The sequence below is a fragment of the Crinia signifera genome, chromosome 2 (assembly GCF_055691185.1).
Source record: "Crinia signifera chromosome 2, ASM5569118v1, whole genome shotgun sequence".
NCBI classification, from domain to species: Eukaryota; Metazoa; Chordata; class Amphibia; order Anura; family Myobatrachidae; genus Crinia; species Crinia signifera.
The window spans coordinates 37618397-37637212 of NC_139218.1; the positions used below are offsets into that span (position 1 = coordinate 37618397).

An 18816-nucleotide genomic window follows, 5' to 3' on the forward strand; every position below is an offset into this window, starting at 1 on the left:
AGCATTCGGTCGACAGTGTCTAGGTCGACATGGGGTTTTTCACTGTTTTTTGAGCCGACATGTGCCGACAGGCGGTATATCATGTCCTACCATCCACTAGGGGCGTGGTGGGAGAATAAAATAGTGTGCGGAGAGATGCGAGGCACCTTGCCCAAAGCATCGCGAGCGAGCGGTGCACTGGAAACTGTGTCCATGTCGACTGTGTCGACATTCCAGTAAAAAAACAGGGAAACCGATAAAACCCCATGTTGACCTTTTGACTGTCAACGTAGACGCTGTCGACCTAATGCTTGTGTCGACCTATTGACTTGTCAACCTAAACCCATGTTGACCTAGTACCATGTCGACCTTTCCCCATGTTGACCTAACGGTGTCGACCTAATGCTTGTCCACCAACTTGCTGTAGACCAAACAATCCCAACCCTCGAGTGCATATATGGGGCCCAGGCAGGCCCTATACAATCCTTACCAGGAATTACTGACATCAATACTGTAAGATTCAGAAATAGTTAATCTTACAAAATGGAGTGTAAGGTCCAGTTGTACTAATGCTACAAAAAAACTGATAAAATGAAGTGTGATAAACTTCCAGCCAATGTCATATGTTAAACACAGCCTCTAACATGGCAGTTAGGAGCTAATTTGCCGGTACTTTACCACTCTCCACTCTATCACTTTTTGAAGCCTAGTGGATCTGGCCCTAAGTTTGTGCACCTTTAATCCTCTCAGGTGTTTTTAAACCATCTGGAAAACCTGTCCTGTAGTCAGCGCTGCAGGTGTAGCTTTGTTTTCCGTCCGACTTCAAAAAATATCCCAGGTTTCAGAAAAATCTCAGCAATTCCCCGTGTTTCGGGAAAAGCCTGGTTCTGCAGGGATATGCCTGGAATCATTCTCTGCCTCCTGACAGGCCAACATTTTTTTCCCCCCTTCCAGCTTTGCTGCTTTGACCATAAACAAGTGGCTCCTGGGATATGGACCAGATTGAGAAACTAGAAGCAGACAGATGGTTATTTGTAATCATCATGTAAATGTAAATCCTATAGAGATGTATTTCTGTGATAGCTGTTGTTGTTGGAGAGCATGGAGTAAAATAGTTGATGACTGATTGTTATTCAGAATATTCTATAATAATCGGAACATACTTTAAACCATTTAGGCCGGGAACATAAATCAGGGCATTAATGTGCTGTGTCAGGACTCCTGCGAAAGGACACACGGGGCGAAATGTAATAGGGTGCGTTTTTTTAGACAAAAAAAAAATCGCACCAAATCGCACCTTTAAAAAATGCGATTTTTCCCGCAAATCGCACCCTATAAAATATGCGATTTTCGGGAAATGCCCGAAAACGGCATATTTTGCGGGAAAAATCGCAAAAAAAAAAAAAAACGCACCCTATTACATTTCGCCCACGGTGTGGCAGGGCCTGGACTTGGGCCTAGATTAGCAGGTGTTAGTAAACGGTTGCCGTGCTGGAGGCAGCTATTCATCTTCTGTGACAGGTGCCTGGGACGTTCTATTTAAACATTTTTTGCTATAGCCTCACATAATGGGGATGACGCGGAGTTGAACACAATTGTGTCCTGCCAACGTGCATTGCACGTTTTCGCACTGCACTTGCTCTGTAGCTGAAACCTCACGACCGTTTGGTGTATTCGGTCAAATCATTTGCACAAGTGATAGGGCTTGGAGCAAGTGTGCACTGATCAGTGCGTACCAGTTGCTTGGAGGAAAGATAAATATTGGTGCCCCCACCCACCGCCCCCCACACTACCATATATAAATATATGTATGCATGTTTTCTTGTATAGGATTAGAATAAAGAGTGTGATGTCACAGAAGCTATGTCAACGGCTTTCAATTAACTGATTCAAATTAACAGGGGAGTTGAGGTGCCCCCTCGGGAGCAGGAGCCCGGCGGCAGATGACTCCATTGCCTCCCAGAGTTACGCCTCTGGCACTGATATTAGTGATGACTATAAAAGCAAGCATTCGGTTAGATGTTGTGCATTCGCACTGATGTACAACTGTGCATACAGGAATATACTACTTATTTCTGTCCATGCAGTGTAAATGCTATTGGAGCTGAGTTGTGTGTGCTCAGCTTTACATCGGCCCCTAAATATGATGTCGTAGAGAGGTGTGTGCGAGCAGTGTTATCACCCAAGGCGGAGGACACTGGGGGCAACCACACAGCCTCTGTACACTTTCTGCTTTCTGACAGCCTTCCCATTATGATCTCACACATTTATTGGTGGGCCTTGTTCTGGTGCTGCCTTAATGTGCAGTTATTGGCCTTAAGAATTTGACCAGATGTTTCCAGATTATTCCAAGGAAGTATCATGTTCAACTTACAGTAGTAGAATTCTCAAAGAGTAAACTTTTCCTTAATCGCAGTACTATTGCCAGGTTGGCATAGAGGTGTACAGTGGACTATAAATACGCATTCTCCGTGCTTGGACAAACCCCCTCCGCAGGGTCGAAACTAGCATTTGGTCGCCCCCCATTTCCCTGACCGGGGGGGGGGGGGGGCCACGACCAAATGACTGCCTTACCCCTGGCGCCAGAGGCTGGGCAACCCCCCCGCTGACAACATACCTGTGTGCAGCCAGCGGGGGTCCGGGGACAGGCAGCGGGGTTCCGGGGACTGGTGTAGCCGCTGTAGCTGCAGCTTTCACTCCGTCTCCTAGCGCTATTTGCCTGGCGGCAGGTGATGACTTTGAAAAGACTTGCCGGATGCTGATTGGCTGAATTCAGCCAATCAGCGTCCAGCAAGTCTTTTCAAAGTCATCAGCGCTTCCCGCCGCCAGGCAAATAGTGCTAGGAGACGGAGTGATAGCTGCCGCTACAGCGGCTACACCAGTCCCCAGAACCCTGCTGCCTGTTCCTGGGTCCCCGCTGCCTGTCCCTGGACCCAAGCTGCCCGGACCTCACAGCGCCCGGTGTGACTGACCCCCCAGCCCCCCTCCCCCCCCTAGTTACGGCCCTGCCCTCCGGGCTCAAGTCATTACTGGTTCCAATGTATAACTCAACAGTGCTTACATTGACAGTCAATAGGCCAAGCTATATGGCCGAGAGGCATTAGGTGGACAGGTACACAAGGTCAACATGGTCAACGGGTGCTTAAGGTTGATACTGTATGTCGAAAAGGCCAAAATGAAAATGATTGACAAAAGTTTTTTTAGAATTTCTTTTTGCAATCTTTTGTTTGATTTTCTATTCACACGGTTAAAAAGCGAGCCTGTGAGGGTGCATGTTTCCACTAATTGTGCTTATATATGATTAAATATACAATTTTTTTTGCAGTTGAACTCTGTCATGTCAACCTTTTGACCCTGTCAGCCTTTTGTACCCTTTCGACCTTACCCATTGTCTTCTTTTTACCTGTTGACCTAATGACGACTGTCGACCATATAGGTTTGCCAGAGAGGCCTATGGCCAGGTGGGCCGATTTCTTCATGCAAGGTGGAGGCTATGCCTCCCAATCGGTGCACAGAGAGAGAGAGAGAGCTGCTGGACTCGCTTCGGGTCCGGCGGCTCTCTCTGTGTGCCGCAGAGGTCCAGGAGAGAGAGGGGCATCACACGCCTGCAAGCCGGGAGAGGCAGCGTGCGCTCGTGCACAAATGAAGGACTTTCGTTGATCATTTCCTGATAGCCCATATTTCCTGAGACTCTGTTTTCGGAGTCCTTTCATTATATTCGGAATAATATGTGGTACTGTACCCGTTGGTTCCTATTATTCTGACAGGCCTACATGTGCCGTGATACATTACTCACCAGTCACTGTACATGGCTGCTAGGGAAAAGAATCATTTACTTTTATCCTTAAACAAAGGTGAAGAGCTTCAGCTGTCCACTTGGCATGACACTAGAGACCAGATGTATAACGGAGGTTATGACTTGAGCTCATGGAGGGTACTGGCATAAAAGACCTTTCCCATATCAGGAATTTCCCTTTGACGAACGTAGTTGAGTGTAATGAGCTTAAATAAAAATGAAAGCATCACAGAAGGTCCCAGATTAGATTTTTTTTTTTTATTCAAAAACAGTGGCAGACGTTCAGTAGCTGTTGATACAAAATCAATTCGGCCATCGCCACACACCAAACCAATCTACAGTACTGTATATCTGCCGGCTGCTGGAACTGAGCTTTCGCTATTGCATTCTCCAATACGTTACTGTAAAATCCACATATCTTCGTCATGTTTCATTTATATTACTTTGCGTTGTTCTTTTAGGTTTTGTTATGTCCGAATATCTATTTTGTCATTGCAATTATAGAATTGTGTTCTATTTATGTTTCCATGACTGCTTGGAACGGTTACAGTGAAGTGGATTTCATTTTGGAGAGCTGCCGCTCGCTAGAGGGTCCTAATCCCTCTTTTAAAACATGTCATTTACATAAGATGCTAGCATATGTTACCTAATTTATTTTCGAATGAAGTGCCGCTTTATGTATTGCTTATGGGATTCAGCGCCATGTCTAGCCTGAGCTAGGGAAATTGGAATGAGTCAACGAGAGGTTGTTTACAGATCTGTACTGTCTGCCAGTTCCATAGCGTCAGTTAGGAGTGTACTGTACAAGCAATATATACACAACCGAGATCCAAGGCCGTCGTTCCCTTACACATTCACATAAAGTAAATTGTGTTTATAAGGAAATAGTGCAATGTTAATTTATGATGCCCTGTGTTTGTGTACAACAGTGCTTCGAGATGACTTCCGGCTCAACCCAACAGACGTGGTGGTGGCAGCCGGGGAACCTGCCATATTGGAGTGCCAGCCGCCAAGAGGACACCCTGAACCAACTATTTACTGGAAGAAAGACAAAGTTAAAATAGATGACAGAGAGGACAGAATTAGCGTGAGTAGACTGGATTTATTTAATACAGTGTTGCTGGTAGGAGGCATTTCCTAATGTACACAGTATGTAGTGTTCATTCTAGCATCCGCCATCTTTGAAAACCCATGCAGTTCCTCTTCCCTGCCTGAGGTGTCGCTGTCTGCTGTATTGCTTCTAGCACAGTGTGACAGTGACACGACAGCAGACAGTGACACCCCAGGCAGGGAAGAGGAACTGCATTGGTTTTCAAAGATGTTGGGTGCTAGAATGAACACTAGTATGTCCGGTATACAGTAGATTTTAGTAGATGAACTATGATGTGTCCAGAAGTTTAATTAATAATTCCACCATTCTAAAACTGAATTTTACTATTTTATTATTAATATTTACCACTAGGGTCCGGAAGCAACTTATACGGTACATAAACCAAAGCAATTCAAACAAAAGAAGAAAAAGGACAAATATTAACATTAATACACATTACAGAACACGGGATAAAAGTCATATACCCCAAAAAGTAGTGCCAGTTAAACCCATTGGTTAGGTGCCACTGTTGGCTATGGTGAGGAGATTATGTGAAGTGAGGAAAGGAAAAGCACACTAGAGATGAGGGCCCTGCGTGTCTGAGCTTACACTTTTATTGGAGAGAGGAAGACAGAGGTGACACAGAATATAAATACAGGGAGGAGGATGAGTTTAAAGGCTTGAATAAGAAAGTGAATGTTTAGAACTTGTTTGAAGCTTTGGAGGGAGGTGGTGAGTCTTAAACAGAGAAAAAGAATAGATCAATAAGTGCGGGGCCATTTCTGAATACAAAGGGAATCATGGATAGACTGTGTATCAGCGCAACTATATGTTTACGATTGACATCTTAAGCTATGTATGTAAGTATGCCTGTACTTTCATGTATTGATGTAGCATGCCTTCTTATGTTACAGATCCGCAGTGGGAAGCTAATGATATCGAATACGAGGAAAAGCGATGCGGGCATGTACACATGTGTTGGAACCAATATGGTTGGGGAGCGAGACAGTGACCCGGCTGAGCTGACTGTGTTTGGTAATTTGATTTTCTTCTTATGTTGCTAGTAATATAAGTATTATAAGTAGGTAGCCTTATAAAAAAATAATAATAAATGATATATACAGTATGGGAGGATCAATCAATTTTAAAAGATTGTATTGTGATCCATAGGTGTGCGCACATTGAGTGTTAGGGGTGCACAGGCACCCCCAATGCTGTGCCCACCCCTATCAACACCTCCCTGCCGCTACCAATACCAGTAATACCTTTTACCAAAGACGTTTGCTTTTTAGAACTGTATTCCATTAAAAGAAGCGCTCATCAATCATGTGTGTTTTGCATTGTGAATTGTACTAGACCATTGTCATATCACTACATACAGATGGTGCACCTCTCAGCCAGAGTCAGGCTCGACAGAATGCCCCCGCTGGCGATCGATGGCGGAGAGGCGCTCCATCTGACTTGGGACGCGTGTCCTAGTTTTCGGGCATCGGGGGAAGAGAACCCTGCCCGTCTCCGCTTCAGGGACACGGGCAGAGTTATGGGGGTTCGAGGAGGTGGTGGGGACCGGTGGAAAGCGACGGGGAAGCAGGGGGGACCGACGATGAGCTCCGTCGGAAGGGGACGCCCGAGCATCTCATACGGACACGTCCCCTTCTGTCAGCTTGCAGGGGCTGGCGATTGGCGATCCGACCGCCAGACCCCCGCTGAATGAGCCCGGCTCCATCTGTATGTGCGTCATCCATATATGTTTTTGACTTTATTTGCATGTACTGTTACACAGAGTAATGAGATTAAAACTGAAATATGCAGGTGATTATAATGTGGCTGAGAGACATTTTATATTGTAGCGAGTGCCAATAGATGATGGTAGACACGCCTGATTGGCGGCGTTAGACACACCCAATGGGCGGTGTTAAACATCCCTAATAGGTGGTGCTAAGCACACCCCTTTGACAGTGCACCCCATAATAAAATATGCTGCGCAGGCCTGTGTTGTGATCATTATCATTAGCGCACATGTAGGGGGGGAGGGTTGTTCTGAGTACCCAGAAACCCCCTGACAGAAGAAAGCATGCACTGTATTACAAACTAGTAAGCCTGCTCGAAGCAAAAGCTTCGAAAGCTAGTCTGCTACCGTCTATGTTTGTGCATGTGTGAGAAAGAGATGTAGTTTCACTCTCTACCAGTTGTTGGCAGTGTTTCAGAAACCCACGAACAGTAGAAATATACTGGATATAGATGATCAGGGAGTGGAGCCAGTAGGATGAGATTCCGTTAGAATTGTGCAATTGTAGTAATGTAGTTGCTAGTAATGTAAATTCTTATGATTTAATTGGAAATGCCCCGAAAAAATCCTGCATTTGCCCCTGATTATTAGCTTTGTATCTGACTTAATAAGGAGACTTGCACAGCAATGTACAGTATATTGCAATCTGGTTTCTGTTACCATATATATTGCTTTTCAAGGCATATATTTTTAATGGTATGTTCTTGGTATTGTGATATTTATATTAACAATATATATATTTTTTTTTTCACTACAACATTTTCTCCTGGTGGGGTTAACTACAGAGGTTTGGTATTGAAAGAGATCTGTTGCTGAAGTTATTGTTAAAGTACCTGGATAATAAGCAACATACATAACCCCACAGTGTGTAATGGCGGAGCTGTGTCAGTGGTGCAAACCATTAGTACTCGCACTTCAAACACCAGTCAAAAGTTCCTCAACAGACAAAGAAAAATCAATAGGGAAAAAGGAGTTATAGAAAAAGAAAGTCATCTACCAGAGAACAAAAAGATGTTCCACATTAAGCTGTGAGTCTGGACCGGTTTTCTCTGCCTCCTGGAAGAAAGGTTTAATCAGATTCAGTAACTATGGGGTACGTGTATCAAACAAGAAGAGGCAATTTGGACAAGTGGATTGGTTTCCCTTACCAACCAATCAGATTCTACCAATCGTTTCACAGAACGTACTTGATAAATGCTTGCAAGGTTTTACATACATTCAGATTTTCAACATAAGTGCAAAACCGGTTTGCATACATCTCCAAAGGTTTCAGATCAGCCTAGCCACAGCATGATTGACATGCTGCGGATGTTTGAGGGCAGGAAAGGGACAGGGGCCAGCCAGCATTTCAGAAGATGGGGACATATCGGTCTTGTTTTCTGGAAGTGCAGAGGCTACAGTGGCGTAACTACATTTTGGGCGCCCCCCCGCCGTTAAAGGGAGGGCGCCCAGCCACTCACCCGCCCCTCCGCCCTCCGCACCAACCCCCGCAGTCTAGATGTTCAGATCCGATATATCTGTGGGTACCTGGGGGAGCGGCAGGCGAGGACCGCAGGCGGCGCAGATGGAGACCGGGGGCGCAGCGGGAGAATAGGAAGAAATCCTATTCAAAAGTCCGGGCGGCCGCTGATTGGCTGAGCTCTCGGTCTCCATCTGCGCCGCCTGCCGCTCCCCCAGGTAGCCGTCAATGCAGGTGAGGGGGACGCTGCGAGGCGGCTGGGGGGACGGACGCTGCGGGGGACGGACGCTGCGGGGGACACAGAGGCGGCAATTACTTACAGCTGGGCAGGGGGAGCCGGGAGCTGTCACTGTCAGTACGGAAGAAAAAAAAAAGCCCATACAATGAATCGGCAGCCTGTGATTGGCTGAGCGCTCTCTCAGCCAGTCAGCAATTGGCTGAGAGAGCGCTCAGCAGCCAATCACAGGCTGCCCATTCATTGTATGGGCTTTTTTTTCTTCAGTACAGACAGCTCCCGGCTCCCCCTGCCCGGCTCAGCTGTAAGTAATTGCCGCCTCTGTGTCCCCCGCAGCTTCCGTCCCCTGCAGCGTCCGTCCCCCCAGCTGCCTCAATGCCCCCCTGCCCCCTGCTCCCTTCACATTGCAGCTAACGTAACTATAGCACTGCAGCTCCCGGCGCCCGCACATGCATAGCGCCCCCCCCCCGCGGTCGCAGGGGCTGCGGTGCTATAGTTACGCCCCTGAGAGGCTAGTAGCTATGTCATTTGATGCAGCTTTACTAGCCCAATCGTTGTGAAAACACTGGACAGTAAGCCACAAGGGGGGGTGGGGGTAGCCACACCCAGGTGACACCAAAATGCTGGCTCCTGCTTAGTGACAGGAGCCAGATGCTACATATGTGCAGTACCCGACTCCTGTCACTATGTAGGAGCTAGCACTGCAGCCAAGGACCCCTACAATGCGAAGACAGGGGGTGCAACCAGCGAGGCCACACCCTCCCATGAAGCCATGTCCCCATCCGAGAAGCCACGCCTCCTTTTCTCACCATGCCATGTGCACATACATCACTCAATGCTTTAGAGCTACTGAAATCAGTGACGTGCTTGCAGAGTTATCCGATGCTGCTTCTGAAGATGCCGCAGCAGATCACCTCTATTACGCACGAGCCTCCTGCAGCATAATTTAGCACAGCCACTAAGTGCACAGATGCAGCTGCTGTGCTAGAGTGTCCATTTCCGAATAATACCCTCAGTAATGGGCTGTAGGTATAAATCAGGCCCCAGGTGTGTCTGCCAGCATATTCCTAGCACTTATCTTTCCTGTGCCTGCTTCAGGGTGGGCATTTAGACTTGGATTGGACTAGTGTAGTAGACTTATAAACAATGATATGGTTAACCTGTCTGCTGTTTAATTAAATAAGCCCTTATTCCTACTTTGCAATATATATATGTATTTTATCAACTGTTACCCGTGACAACGGCTGGCTCCCCGTAGCCCATCCTGTGTATTCACAGATTACATTAGCTTCAAAGCAACTAGACACAATGGTCAGTGCTTCTATGGTAACCCTAACAAGCTTCTTAATTGGCGTGAAATGCCATCATTGTGGTTGATTGAGTCTGACCATGACTTGCGCTGCCATTGTGATAGAAAAGGGAAAGAACTGTTGCTTTAGTTTGTTATCACTGGTTGGCTTAGACTCTACATTGCAATGCATGGCAGATGGAACTATAGCTACTAAGGGTTCTGTGGGGTTTCTGCATGGGCCCATTTCACCATGGTGACTCCTATGGAGGAGAGGCGACTGCTATGGGTATTTTCCAGGTGTAGGCAGACAATATAAGAAATATATTAAAGTGGTCACGGTGGGGTGAAATAATGGATTTGCACAGTGCTCATTGCCGACGTTAAATGGGGGCAGCTATTCGGAGACTGGGAAGAGAATGTCCCGCATGGGCTAAGTACTGAACAGCAAGAGTGTGTAACAGCAGCACAGTTACTCTTGTTTTATACACATTTATTTGCATAACTCTTCCTGAGTTTACATGGAATTACATGGGACCGGGGGTGGAATTTTTCATGTTACAGTTGTTCCCGGTTGCGGTTCCAGAGCTGGGGCGGCAGCACAGTTCAAAATTCAAATAGGGGAGCCACACCCACTGCTACCAACTGCCATTCCAAACTGACTCACTGGCAGTTGGTGTTTCTACCCTATTTGAATTTTGTACTGTGCTACAGCCCCACCTCTGGCACCAAACCAGACTTTATTGTGCGTACAGATTGAGCCCCTCTCATTTAGCCCCAGTGCTTGCCAGAATGTCCCCGCTGGCAAGAGCTGGCTGATAGGGACTCCATCAGACTGGAACGCGCTGGCGCCTTATACACACACGCGTCCCAGTCACTCGGCGGCAGAAACCCTGCCCGTCTCCTCCGCTTCAGGGAGACGGGCAGGGTTAGGGGGGAGGGTGCGGGGAGGCGGGGGAGAACTGGCAACGGCGGACGGAGAGGCGGGGGACAGCAGCGGGGAGATCTATCGGAACGGGGTACGTGAGCGTCTCGTGCATGCGCGCCCTCCTCCGACAGATGTTGGGGGCTGGCGGGGGCTGGCAATTATATCGTCAGCCCCCCGCAATAACGAGACAGGCTCCATTTGTTGGTCGGCACACACTCCACTTTTCACCAATGCCTGGGGTTACACATCAGTGGTCCCACGCCTTTTCCACATATACATCAATCCAAAAGAAAATGGCACTCACCAGGGCTTCTTAGTTTATCAGCAAATCATTTTAATCCTTAGAAAAGGACTTAAGACTTACACACAAACATAGGTCAATATAAGGATTAAAATGATCTGCTGATAAACTAAAAAGTCCTATTTAGTCATGCAGAATAGGAAATGTACACAAATATAAACAACCGTTTCCGCAAGTTCACAGTGTAACAAATGCACTATTTAATATTGTAAAACACATTTCATAAAACAATTAGATAAACCGGCTGGGATGGTTTATTGAGCTAATATTTTTTAAGAAATGTGTGGTTATTAACGCACATTGTCAGATCATATCCAGAGAGATTAGCACTGCGAGCGCGGTACGCAGGGAAGTCTAATCGAGTTTATCTCACATATAGAATGTTAATTGTATTGGCAGTGGTGTGGTTCTCTGCTCACTCAATAGTTTTGCAATTAGCTGTTTGACTGATTAAAATGGTTCTTCTAAGATCGGAGTTGTTGAAAAATCCCGTCTGTTAATTTTTTTAAAGCTATTATTGCTCTGTGATTCTTCCATATCTCTTATATATTTGGCTACATCTGTCACTCAAAGTGGGTGTCTGTGTCTATAACGCTCTGTTCCTGGACTTTCCTCTTAATGTGTGATTGCCTTTATCTGTGCTGAACACCTTTCTGAGAAATTAACCTGTTTAAAACAGGTGATGGCAATCATACATTAAGGGGAAGTCTAGAAACAGAGCATTGTGTCCCTCCTGGAGAGGGTCATGTTGGGAGGTATGTGACAGAGAACCAGCCCAGTGAGCCCACAGACAGTGCCAGACACCCACTGCCTTCCCATGTTGCCCAGCACTGCTACTCCACAGCCACCAGGTGAGCGCCCCCCTCCCGCGATCTGCGGCAAAACCTCCCCCCCCCCCGCGCCCCCCCCCCTCCCGCGATTCGCGGCAAAAACACCCGCTCCCCCGTGACCCCCCCTACCGCGGTTCGCAGCAAAAACACCCCCCGCGACCCCCCTCCCGCGATTCGCTGCAAAAAGAACCCCCCCACTACCCCTCCCGCAATTCGGGGCGGCACCCCCCCTGCGACCCCCCTCCCGCGATACGCGGCACCCCCCCTCTCCCTCCCGCAATTCGCAGCAGCCCCAGGAATAAATGGCACATGCAAAACACTGACATGGCTATGGTCGACAATGAAAAAGGTTGACATGAGTTTTTGAAGATTTATTTTTAATTTTTTTAATTTTTTCATATTCATTGTCATGTGTCGACATGGACACCAATGAAGTGGCACACTTATGTCAACATTTACATGTGTTGACCTTTCTGTGTTGATTTTTTCTTGTGGCGATTCGCGTCACACCCCCCCGCAACCCCCCCTCCCGCGATTCGCGGCAACCCCCGTGATTCGCGGCAGCTCCAGAATTAAATTGCACATGGAAAACACTGACATGGCTATGGTCGACAATGAAAAAGGTTGACATGAGTTTTTGAAGTTTTTTTTTTCATTTTTTGAATATTTTCATATTCATTCTCATGTGTCGACATGGATACCAATGAAGTGCCACACTTATGTCAACATTTACATGTGTTGACCTTTCTGTGTTGATTTTTTCTTGTGGCGATTTGCGTCACCCCCCCTCCCACAACCCCCACTCCCGCGATTCACGACACACACACACACACACCTCCCCCGCGATTCTCGGCACCCCACCCCGTGACCCCCCCTCCCGTGATTCACGGCACACCCCCGCGACCCCCCCTCCCATGATTCGCCGCAACCCCCGCCCCGTAACCCCCCCTCCCGCGATTCGCGGCACCCACCCCCGCGACCCCCCCTCCCGTGATTCGCGGCACCCCCCCCCGCGATTCGCGGCAGCTCCAGAATTAAATTGCACATGAAAAACACTGACATGGCTATGGTCGACAATGAAAAAGGTTGACATGAGTTTTTGAAGTTTTTTTTTTTTCATTTTTTGAATGTTTTCATATTCATTCTCATGTGTCGACATGGACACCAATGAAGTGCCACACTTTGTCAACATTTACATGTGTTGACCTTTCTGTGTTGATTTTTTCTTGTGGCGATTCGCGTCACACCCCCCCTGAACCCCCACTCCCGCGATTCACGGCACACACACCCCCCCGCGATTCTCGGCACCCCACCCCGTGACCCCCCCCTCCCGTGATTCACGGCACACCCCCCGCGACCCCCCCTACCATGATTCCCCGCAACCCCCCTCCCGCGATTCTCTGCAATCCCTCCCGCGATTCGCAGCACCCACCCCCCCACAACCCCCCCCCTGCAATTCGCGGCACCCCCCGCGACCCCCCCTCCTGCAATTCGCGGCACCCTCCGCAACCCCCCCTCCCGCGATTCGCGGACACCTAAGTTGCAATACAGGGCATCTTTCATACAATTCTAACCATATTTCTCATATACAAACGTTCACAAATTAAGGGGGCGCAGCCCCTTACGACGGTGTGAAGAGCGCCCGTAGGGCGCGATGAATCACCTAGTTTAGATTATAATTGGCTACTGTGGTTTCCCAGACACACTCTGTGATGCATATGGTCGACCTTAAAGGGAAAATATCCTAAGGAAATAGAGCAGATTAGCATTCGTCCTGTAACATGTGTAGGTCTCTCTGGTCCCTCTCTGCGGCTTGTTAGCAGTGTCCCAATTATTGTGTCACTAGTTACCAGCCCGTCACAATGAAGGAACAACATAACAGTAATGTCAGCACCGGCGGCTCTGCACGCCTGAACAAAGCTGCATTTGAATTGCTCCAACAGGCGTCATCTAGTGGCTGCCTGTACACAAATCACTTGAATTCCCCCTATACAGACGAGAAGCCTTTTATTACATACTGTAGGATGTTTTCTTTAACAGAGACAATGCAATGGAAAGCTGTTTGTGTACTATACATTCACAGTGAAATAAATAGATTTTCCGAAAAATGTACTTTATATATATTATATAAGTATCATAGAGGTTGATTCTATTCAAAAATGATGTGAGTTGTCTTCCAGCGCTATTTTAATCAGCGAGCTGCCAAGTTGGAGAATGCCGGGACTTGCGGCCAGTAGTTGCATTTTTCCAACTTAAGGGCCCCGCGGCGAAGCTGTTTTGTGGTCTGCAAACAACATCGCCATCCTAGTTTTGTCAGATTTCAGCTCACACCCCAGGGCGAGTGCGAGCAGAAAGCCACTTGTTGGCGGTAGCAGCGCTCTTATTAGAGCAAGCTCCGGGCGCTAATTCACATTGTTTTGAATAGAATCTACCCCATAGGTTCAATACTGGCCAGTAATTTTTTTGGGTGGGAATGAAATCGCTTTTGATTTTTCAAAAGAATTTCAAGTAGCGATTTCTCCAGAAATCCAGATCCACCCAAAGTTTGTGCATTCAAACCATTACAAACTTTATTGTGTTTCCATAAAATTATGTAAGCAATAATAATAATAATAATAATAGTAACAATAAAGGTGCGTACACACAGAGCGATTTGGCAAACGATTCAACGATTACCTCTGAACTCCTGCACAAACGATTTGGTGTCAAATGATGAACGATTGAGCAAACGATTACACATGAATGATTGATCTTTAACGATGGTGGAGCAGAGTGGGAGCCAGTCAAACAGTTTTTCCAAATCGTTCATCGTGCATACACATTGGCCTGTACCAACGACCGGCGAGTACCCGCATTGGCATCGATATCCTTCATACACATGGAACAATTTGAGCGATTGGTCATTTCAGTTGGTCGGGAACGCTCATATTCTTTGACAGATCTATCCGTTATGATTATGATGTTGCTAATAATAATAATAATAATAATAATAATAATAATAATAATAATAATAAATAAACAATAATTAAATGTGATATTTTTAATGTGAAACAGAAAATAGAAGACCTTTTTCAACACATTTGTAATCATTCCAAATTAAGTTGCGCAATCTCATAATATGGGCATTTGGGCTTTATCTGACGTGATTGCATCTGATGCGCCAGTGCTGCCCCTCTGCGTTCCTCGGCTTTTAATAAGGAAATCTATTCTGCTAAAGTGCAGGTTTCCTCTACCCCATGGGCCCCCAAAGTGGTGATTGAGCAATCAGAAACCGCTGACATCACTATCAGAATTGCCTCCCTTATGCCATGAACCAGAATCCTGGAGCTCATGCAAAAGAGGCAACAGTGTCGGAACGGGCACTTACAGTAGTTCCACCCCGAGCACTATTTGACCTCTGCAAGTGCAGTGACCAGGATGGACTGATCTGCACTGTTTGGGGTAAATTTACTAAGATGGGAGTTCTATCGAAGATGGGATGTTGCCCATAGCAACCAATCATAATCTACTTCTTATTTATGTAGCACCTTCTAGAAAATAATGGATAGAATCTGATTGGTTGCCCATAGCATCTTCAATATAACACCCATCTTTGTAAAGGTGTGTAAAATAGTGAAAGGCGAGAATGTGTGTGTGTGGGGGGGGGGGTTGGTTCTATAATAAAAGATCAATTTTCACGAGGGGTGAGAGGCTATACTATAGGATTTGTAACCTGGGAGGTCGGTTGCTAATTGGAAAAAGTTTCACAATGGGGGCCTATAAACACAGATTTAAAAGATTATTTTATTCTATGAACACAGATTTTTCACTTAATTTTGAGAAACATTTTTTGAGCAATATTTGTTCAGAATACCTTGCCAATTAAGATGTTGAGCACACGTAGTTCAGTTGGAACTATAAGTTAAAATAATACATTCGGTAATAAATTGATTATTTTTGTAATACCAGTGATGGATATATTATATCATCTCTGTAAATTAATTCTTTAACAAATAAATTTAAAAAAAGAGAGAGAAAATGTTAAAATAAGCCAGGCCACGGAGATTGCGCTCCTGTAGCTGGGCCTAAACCCATGTCTGCTTATATCATTTCCTTTACTAATTCATAGTGTCCTGTTCCGCATAACAGAAAGCGGATGTGTGACTTCCCATCAGTCTTGTTGGCTCAGTAAATGCAAACATCGAAGGGTTAGAATGTTCTCCCTCCGGCTCCTTCGGATTTACACATATTCATATATTAATTCAAATTGTCCAACTGATTTTCTCTTCTCTGTATGTCATGGTCGTGTATTCATTTATTATCTACTTATACTGTTTAATACTTTTTAACTTCATTGTGCTTTTTATTATACTATCCAGCTGTAAAAACAATAAATGTAGGCATTTTTCTATAATTAAATACAGTGCTCACCATTTTCTCTGTTTTCTCTAGAACGACCCACTTTTCTCCGAAGACCAATTAACCAGGTAGTTCTGGAGGATGAGCCTGTGGAATTCCGGTGTCAAGTCCAGGGGGATCCTCAACCAACAGTCCGGTGGAAAAAAGACGACGCTGACTTGCCAAGAGGAAGGTGGGTGTTCAAAATGCTGTACCCGCAGTGCATGTTATTTTGTTTATATCTTTCCTATAGACTAGCCAGGTCATTGTTTAAGCCTTTCAGTGCCTGTATATTTATTATGTAGCTGACAGGTCACTCTAATGGTCTACGTTCTTGTCTTAGGGTATAGGCTGCGAAGAGAGAACATTTTAAGCATCCAGCCCTTGCAGCACTTATTTGCCCTCAGCAGATTTTTGCAAGAGGATGGAGTTTGTGCAGCTGTGCTGTGCGGTGGTTTACCTGACTAATTCATAGGACTCTTAGCAAACTCTGAACTGTATCAGCAGATAATAGAGGTGTATAAAAATAAAGTCTGGTAAATAAACATAATAAGGATTAGTACATTTTATTCGAGTAATGGAGAACTTTAGAACTGCAGGTGCACCCAATAGATTGATAAGGTGACATTCAATCTCTGCCGATATTTCCAACAGTCGGAAATATCATCCCTTTTTCGACATTTCCTGGTTGAATTTAAATTAGAGATGTTGGGGTCTCGGTTTTACTCGGATTTACTCGGTTCTCAAATCAGGATTGTATTGGCTATCCAAAACATGTGACAGCCGATAGCCAATATGATCCAGATTTGAGTAAATCCGAATAAAACTGAAACCCCCACATCTCTAATTTAAATGAAACCTATTCAATTTTATTGACGAATTTCTGACTGTCGGAGTCGGAAACCATGTGGATCAGCGAAAAACTTTTTGACAAATACATTTTCGAAAATTTTGTGGCCGTTTTCTCCGATGCAGCTTCAACAGCTTTTACAAAGGTGAATCTACATGGAGGAAATAACGTCCGATAATGGCCGTGATTGAATAGGTATGTCTGGATTTTTCGGTTAGACAAATAATCCAGATAATATTGTATACCCCCATTAAGGTACCCATAAACCTATGCAATTTGGGTTGATTTCACCCAATCCCAAATTGGATGCGTGTGATTCCCATGCACATCGGACCTGAGCTGGAGGTCCAACCGCCGACTCGTCCACCCTCCCCGCGTCGATGAGTGGGGACGCATGCGATACATCGCATGTGAAAGGACCGCATGCCATGTATCGGGAGTCGGGTGGCCCATACACTGCTGCGATATATAGCAGTAGTGTATGGGCACCTTTAGTCTACCAATAACTTGATAAAAGTGCTTTGACTATCCAATAATTTAATTTTTTTAATAAAAAAAAGTTTTATATTTTAATACTTATCATAAAATGAAACTCCATTTAAGGAAATGATCTCTATCCCTAGAAGAACTCAGAGGACCTCAAGAAAGTACGATGAGTTGTGTCAGCTGACCTCCCCAGCTACTTATCTCAGTTAGAAATAGCTTCTTTATTAATAATGTTTAGTTTATTTCCAGAATTGAGAAGAAAATGTTATTACAATTCATGTCTTTGTGTATTTTGGGAATTCTCTCTTTAGAACAACATTTGTAAGATGTTTGCCTTATGAAGCAGAGCCGGAATGTTTTGCTACTTAGTTAGTTAGTAAAGGTTCATTCACACTTTTGTGCCTTTAGTGCATGTTGATGTTAATAAATGCCAAAATAGAACATTATAAATAATACTTAAGCGTGCCATACCTTCCATTATGTTATAAGGCATACTTGCCTACCTGACCCTCTTCACGAGGGAATAAAAGCTCTGTTCCTGGACTTCCCTGGTAATGTAGGATTGCCATCACCTGTGGTGAAACACCTTTCTTATCAATTACAGATGTAGCAGGCCTTATCCTTGCTGGCGATCCGCCAGCAACACGGCGCCTCTATCTGACTGAGACGCGCGTGCGTCCCCCACACACACGCGTCTCAGTATCCGGGCGGCGGGGCGGCGAGGCGGACGCAATACTGTCCGCCTCCTGCTCGACAGGGCTGGGGGGGACCTCTGGCCACTGTGGGGGGGTGCGGTCGCCCGGTGTGGGCACCGGGCGACCTCGTGCGCGCGCGTCCCCTTCCGACATACAGATGGCGGCGGGGCAGGGGATGGCGATGGCGACGCCATCGCCATCCCCTGCAAAGATGAATCCCGCTACATCTGTACGTACAGTAGCTCCCCACAGGTGATGGCAATCATACATTACCAAGGAAGTCCAGGAAAAGAGCATTTTTCTCCCTCACGGAGAGGGCCGGGTAGGCAAGTATGTTATAAGGTTGTGATGCTGAGTTACACAGCTTACCTTATCTGTGTTAGTGCACTTGACCACTACAATCAATTAAATTCTTATAAGATCATAGACACTATGAAAAATACGAGTCAAATGACATAAGAGATACACTACACCCAAGCCAAACAGGGATTCAAATTCTTGGCAGTTGAGTCTAATGTACAGTAGAGTTGACCGCAAGTCAGCCATTTTGCACCACCATTGCATGTACAGTACTAAATGTGTGTATACCACTTATGCAGAGTGAACGAACCTGTGTCCATAAGCTTGGTTTAATAGCCACCATGGCTGTCTGAGCACATTGCACCAGGCCAAAAAATATGTCCCTGTTGGCATATATAACATTTGTGCTAACC

General features: G+C 45.8%; 1 protein-coding gene across 8 annotated transcripts in view; it reads left to right on the top strand.

Moving 5' to 3' along the window:
- The window catches only part of ROBO2 (roundabout guidance receptor 2), a 901650-nt gene that overhangs the window by 750973 nt on the left and 131861 nt on the right, over window positions 1–18816 (top strand). For all 8 annotated transcript variants that reach the window (XM_083171916.1, XM_083171914.1, XM_083171910.1 and 5 more), the window contains exons 3-5: window positions 4705–4862; window positions 5780–5900; window positions 16127–16265. In XM_083171916.1, the coding sequence (XP_083028042.1) occupies window positions 4705–4862; window positions 5780–5900; window positions 16127–16265 (418 nt within the window). The remainder of the gene's footprint in view (window positions 1–4704; window positions 4863–5779; window positions 5901–16126; window positions 16266–18816) is intronic.